Consider the following 6,966-nt stretch of genomic DNA (forward strand, 5'->3'; position numbering starts at 1 on the left):
ATGTAGTCACCTTTAGTCAAGTAGGGAAACAATCAACACCACAAATGACGATTCTTCATTAATCTGATTGTTATTTTCTCCCTGATATAAAGCTGAAACTGACCTCAGATCAGTCTGGTGTTTACATCATTAAGCAGCGACACGCGGATTTACACAAATGTAACACAACCCTAGTGTTTATATCGTGTTATTAGTCAATTTAAACAAACAATTGTTGCTTTTAAGACATTAGCGACATTTATATATTTGTTTAAATGCCCTGGGTTTTCTTTTCCCACACAAAGGAAGTGACGTCCACGGAAATGAGATTGTATACAAACGCGGAACTGGTGTGATATGGTGTCCGGGTCCGTTCTCTATCTTGTTTGTTAATGTTAGTCGTGAAAAGTCTGAGCTTCGGAAAACTTTGATATTCAATACAAATCGACTTATTAATATGTTGTACATTAATATATTTAATTACATAACGTTGATAAGACAAAAGCGGAACTATTGTCGGATGCACCGTGATCCTGCACGGAATAAATATTGTCAAGAACACAACATACCTTTAACTTACGCTTTACATCTTCATTAAAATAAATATTGATCGTTATATATTATTATATTATATATTTTTGTAATGTAACATGTTTGATTAAATCGTGCAAACATACAGGGCGAATCTAAACAACACAAATCATCATCTTACACCTTAATAAAGTCAAACTGAAGCATACAATTGATCTGCAGAGGAAAAGAAGAAAAAACAAACAAACAAACAACAAAACTCACTGTCCTGTTAATCACATTTAACATCTTATTGTCACATTAACATCAAGGTTTATAACATCATATGAACACACTTTAAACCATAGATGACACATATGGTTAAAATCACATAGAGCACTTGTACAGTGGACACGCTACTGATAATAACCCATTAAAATGTGTTGTTGACATGGTGAAGTTATGAGATGTGTGTGGAAGGAGTATCCAGTGTCAGCACTTAATTTCCCCACATCTTCAGGAGAGAGAAATTTACACTTCTTTGTGGTTTGCTAACAAAATGACAATTAGACAATTAGATTTTATTTATTTATTTATTATTTGTTTGTTTGTTTGTGTTTTAACTTTATTAACTTAAGAGAGAATAAATTCAGCTGCTCAAGGGGCGACTGTTTAAAGCTGCTATAATGTAAGCGACGACAGGAATAACTTGTTTCCCAGATGTTCCACAACATTAAATGAAACTATAAATGTATAAAATTTTGTTGTGTTGTTCTTTAATAAATTAAACAGTTGTAATCGCTGGATATATTGCTGTGTTATAAGAGGAATAAAATACATAAGGAATTGCTGTTTCAGGTTATTAATGACATTTTTTGGGTGGTAACAGTAAGATTAGGGTGTGGTAGCCACATTAAGATTGGCATTATGATGAAAGTCACCAGACATTTAAAGAATTCCTTCATCAGATAACAAGACAAATGCTTTTTCTCTGTGTTTTTTAATGCACTTATTAACATTGTATTGTTTATTGATTTTTTGATTTTTTTTTTTAATTTCCCTATGACACTATTCCACTGTGACACGCAAATAACCCAGAATTACTCTGAAAACGTTCAGGTTATGTTTTATCTCACTATTTTATCATCTGTTCACATTTCTAAAGTGGTATTCATTAACAAAGACTGGATGTTGGGCTGTAGGTTCATCCCTAATCATGTTTGACACAACCCAGAGACTTCATTAAAATAGAGTCGTGTTTTACAGGATTATCAGCCTCAGCCCCAGAACAACAGGTTTCTTCTGAGTCAGCAAGCAGTTCAGTGCTCAGAGGAGGGTCGTCATATGTACCTGAGAAAACACCAGCAATGCTGGATAAACAGACTGAATGATTCCAAAGGGAAAAGGATTTAAAGGAGAAATGTATCTGTAGCAAATGTAGCAATAACAAACACATTATGTGACAATGTCAGACTGTTACACAGCTGAATCTAGAAATAAGACAAATACATTCAATTCAATTCAATTCAAGTTTATTTGTATAGCGCTTTTTATAATGGATATTGTCTCAAAGCAGCTTTACAGAACATAAACATAGAGCAGAAGGTTATTATAAAGAATAATATAAAGATTAATATAATACAAAACCCAAGATTAATATTAGATAGATTTAATTCACAATGTGTATGTATTTATCCCCAATGAGCAAGTCTGTGACTCAGGTGACTGTGGGGAGGAAGGAAGGAACCTTGAGAGGAACCAGACTCAAAGAGGAACCTCATCCTCATATGGGTGACACTGGAGGGTGTGATTATAAATATACAGTCTGATAAATGTTGTATTGATGCAAAATACATTTAATGTGTATCTCATTATATGTACTGTATCTCTTTGTGGATTTAAATTCACACGATGACTTTCCTCCAACATGGCAACACTCAGCTTTCCGCTTCCTGTTTGGTCAGAAATGAGAAATATAAACCGGTTTGGTTTCGCTGTATCATTATGTTGATTGATCGAATGTGTAGTTAGTTACCTTTTTACTGCGCAGTCGCAGTTTATTCCAACAACAACAACAACTTTTATTATCATTAGAAAAAGAACGCTATGTCGTTAAACACCAAAAGCAACAATAATAATGTCTAATAAATAATTTACGTGAACAAAAACGTTATTTAAAAAACAGTATAATTAAAATATTAAAGAACAAAAGATTTATAAACAAAGTGATAAGGCAATGACGGCGGATCAGCCAATAAATGCTACTAATGATGATGATCAATAATCATAATAATAATAATAATAATAATAACGATTATTAACACTATTACGTGATATATAAATATATTAAATAATAGGAAGACCGACCAGTCCTACCGCAGCCAATCGTAGAGCACGTACAGGGTTTTATTAACGATCTGATTGGTTGTCGCTTAGCAACGCGTCCACCTACCGTGACAGCATTTCTGGTTTAGTAATTAAATTCGGGCTCATATTTCTTTTCGGTTAGTTAATTTTAAAGCAGTATAACGATTAAGGATATAACAAAATACATATCATTCGATTTAAAATGATATAAAACAAAAAACAAAACGTATATATTAATTTTTTTTGTGCCAAACGTCAGTTCCGTTGTGGCTGCGCGCGCGCTCCCGAGCCCCCACCCGCGCTCGCGCACAGACAGCGGGAACGCGCAGTTGTCATCTTAGCAACAACAATATGGCCACTTCGGAGCCGTAAAGCGAAGGGGCGGTGGAGCGTTTCTTTAAATCCACGAACATCGCCCTAAATATCGGCCTGTTTTCCTCTCAGAGCTGCTAAAAAATAAACTGGAATAAATTCTGCACACGAATATATAATTATTGCCGAAAACTATAAAAATGATACAGATATTAGTGATAAATATAAAAAGCGAAACATAAACAGAATTAAACCGGCTTGAAGTTTAGAGTTTAGTGAAACAGTGTCCGTGTATCATGGGCTGTTGTTCGTCTCTCAAACGCTAAAAGACTCCAAGCCTAAAGCTCGGTGCACGGAGAAGGATAAACAAGTGAAAAAGGACTTTTATCCTTTCGTCTTTTTGTGTTTTTTGTTGAAAAGAGCTCGCTGGCTAGTTTAGCTTAGCACAGCTAGCTAGCTAGCTAACAAGGCGAGGAGAAAGTGCGCAGCGTCCCCTCACAACTCTGGGGCTGATTTTTCCGCTACAGGAGACATCATTGTGACCGAAACAGAGACAGATAAAAAGTTTAACCCGATATTTATGTTTGTTCGGCGTTATTAGTGACGGTCAGCAGAGCAGAGCAGAGACGCTGCAGTTACCCGGGGATGAGTTCCGGATAAAGCCGTGAACAACGCTAACTCTGTGAGCTAAACTCCATTAAAGTGCTTCATGGTGGTGTTGTGTGTTACCCGCTGGGTGTGTGTGTGTTTGTGTGTGTGTGTGTGTTTTTCAGTGTGTTTGTGTGTTTCATGTCTCCCCAGAAGGGACCGTGGTCGGCGGAATAAGGCATGCCTGGCTCGGACCGACATCATGTCACCAAGCGGAAGTCGGAACCTGAATATAAACAACAAACGACGGCCACCACCGGAAACGCCGACTCCAGGCTTCATCAGATCAAATGTACGGGCTCCTCATCGTCCTCATCCTCTTCTTCTTCATCATCGAAGCACAACAAACGCCACAAACCGTCCAAACATGGCAGCCGTTTAGACTGTCCGGTGGAGCCCCCTGTCGTCTCCATTAAGCCCTTGGTGGAATATGATGACATAAGTTCCGATTCGGACGAGTTCCTGGACCCTCCCGGACCCCCGGCTGAGAAAGCGCAGGATGAGCTGTACCGTAACAAAGAGATCCGAACACATAAACGCAAACGCTCTAGGAAAAAGTCCAAAGACCCGCATCGGGTTCGGGAGTCGGGTGAAGGCGGAGACAGAGACGCCAAGATGAAGAAGCCTGGCGAGCGAGACGGAAAAGACGCAAAGCGGAAAAGCAGAGACAAACTCGCGTCCGCCGTCGGCGTCTCTCGACCGGACAGTGACTTGGGTTTGAGACGAGCGGCCGCAGAGTCTCATTTGTCCTCTGTCGCTCTTCACTTAGAGTCCTCGAGCACCGTATCTCAAAAGAGTAAAAACAAAGAATTGCACGACTCCTCCCACAGGTCGTCTCACCGCTCGCACCGGAACAAGACCGAGCATGAGCACGAGCGTGAGCACTCGGACCGCAGCCGCCGCAAGGTGTCCAAAAACCGGAAAGGTGGCTCATCTCGGACCGGAGGCAGCGGCGGGGGTGTCTCTGTCTCTGTCTCCTCCCCTGTGGAGCCAGAAGATGGGTACTCGTCCCGGCGTCGTGCCAGCACCCCGAGCCCGTACCGTGACAGCTCCCGCCGGAGCAGGCAGCGTTCAGAGAGTCCGTACTCACGCCGCAGGTCTTCCAGCTACGACCGGGACGGGAGTCCGTACGGGAACAGACGCTCGTGCAGCACCAGTCCTGTGTCCCGGTGAGTACCGGCATTCACACGTCACTGCAGGACAACACGAAACACCTTCACAACCAGCCTCACACAACACCACCATACACTGAACACCACCTCGTGTTAAACACCACCATACACTAAACACCATCACACATCAAACACCACCATACACTGAACATCGCCACATGTTAAACACCATCACACATCAAACACCACCATACACTGAACACCGCCACATGTTAAACACCACCATACACTAAACACCACCACATGTTAAACACCATCACACATCAAACACCACCATACACTGAACACCACCACATGCTAAACACCACCATACACTGAACACCACCACATGTTAAACACCATCACACATCAAACACCACCATACACTGAACAACACCCCACAAACACAATCACACATCAAACACCATCACACATCAAACACCGCCACATGTTAAACACCACCATACACTGAACAACACCACATGTTAAACACCACCATACACTGAACAACACCACATGTTAAACACCACCATACACTGAACACCGCCACATGTTAAACACCACCATACACTGAACACCGCCACATGTTAAACACCACCATACACCGAACACCGCCACATGTTAAACACCACCATACACTGAACAACACCCCACAAACACAATCACACATCAAACACCGGCACATGTTAAACACCACCATACACTGAACACCACCACATGTTAAACACCACCATACACTGAACACCGCCACATGTTAAACACTACCATACACCAAACACCACATGTTAAACATCATCACACATCAAACACCACCATACACTGAACACCGCCACATGTTAAACACCACCATACACTAAACACCGCCACATGTTAAACACTGCCACATGTTAAACACCACCATACACTGAACACCGCCACATGTTAAAAACCACCATGTGTTCAACACTAACGTACACTGAAGACCACCACGTGTTCAACACTAACGTACACTGAACACCACCACGTGTTCAACACTAGCGTACACTGACCACCACCACGTGTTCAACACTAACGTACACTGAACACCACCACGTGTTCAACACTAACGTACACTGAACACCACCACGTGTTCAACGCTATCACACATCAAACATCACCATAAAGTGAACATTGCCGTACCAGAAAATCATTGACTGAAGTGTTAATGGAGTGAACTTTGATCCCAGAGTTTGACCTCAGGACTGTGAAGATCTAGATCAGTGGTAAAGTTGTTGTACTACTGACTACTTGAGTGTTTGAATCTCAGGTCCACCAAGCTGTCACCGCTGGGCCCCTGAGTGAGGCCCTTAACCCTCAACTGCGTGTTGTGACTGTGTTGGTTTCTGATTAAAGTGCTGAGGTATGACGTGTCCTGATGTTAGTGTACAGTGATGTGATGTTGATATGGAGGGAAATCATACACACGTGGTTTAGAGACATCACTGTTGGCAATAATTAGATCTGAATGGCAGCAGTTCAGCTTTTATAAACACTTTCTACCTTTTTATTGATATTTATTAAGTATTTAAATGATAATAATCTGAAGAGTTCATATAGTTATCATAACTAACACCTGAACAGTAGGTAGAAAAGTAGAGCATTAAAACCCAACTGTTAACTATATCTCACACACACACACACACTCTCACACACAAACACTCTCAAACTCTCATACTCATACTCACACTCTCACTCACACTCTCAAACATACTCGCACACTCACAATCTCACACACACACACACACACAAACACTCTCAAACTCTCTCACACACACACACTCGCACACACACTCTCAAACTCTCATACTCTCACACACTCACACACACACACACACACACACACACACTCACACACATACACACAAACACTCTCAAACTCTCACACTCACACACAAACACTCTCAAACTCTCATACTCACACTCTCACTCACACTCTCAAACTCTCATACTCTCACACACACACTCACACAAACACTCTCAA

At 41.2% G+C, this 6,966-nt stretch overlaps 1 protein-coding gene across 1 annotated transcript in view; it reads left to right on the forward strand.

Moving 5' to 3' along the window:
- Positions 1-3,168: 3,168 nt before the first annotated feature.
- Positions 3,169-6,966, forward strand: part of cdk12 (cyclin dependent kinase 12) — a 22,022-nt gene continuing 18,224 nt past the window's right edge. The window contains exons 1-2 of the mRNA XM_060857455.1: positions 3,169-3,850; positions 3,970-4,985. Of these exons, the coding sequence (XP_060713438.1) occupies positions 3,997-4,985 (989 nt within the window). The 5' untranslated portion in view covers positions 3,169-3,850; positions 3,970-3,996. The remainder of the gene's footprint in view (positions 3,851-3,969; positions 4,986-6,966) is intronic.

The sequence above is a fragment of the Tachysurus vachellii genome, chromosome 21 (assembly GCF_030014155.1).
Source record: "Tachysurus vachellii isolate PV-2020 chromosome 21, HZAU_Pvac_v1, whole genome shotgun sequence".
In the NCBI taxonomy this organism is placed as follows: Eukaryota; Metazoa; Chordata; class Actinopteri; order Siluriformes; family Bagridae; genus Tachysurus; species Tachysurus vachellii.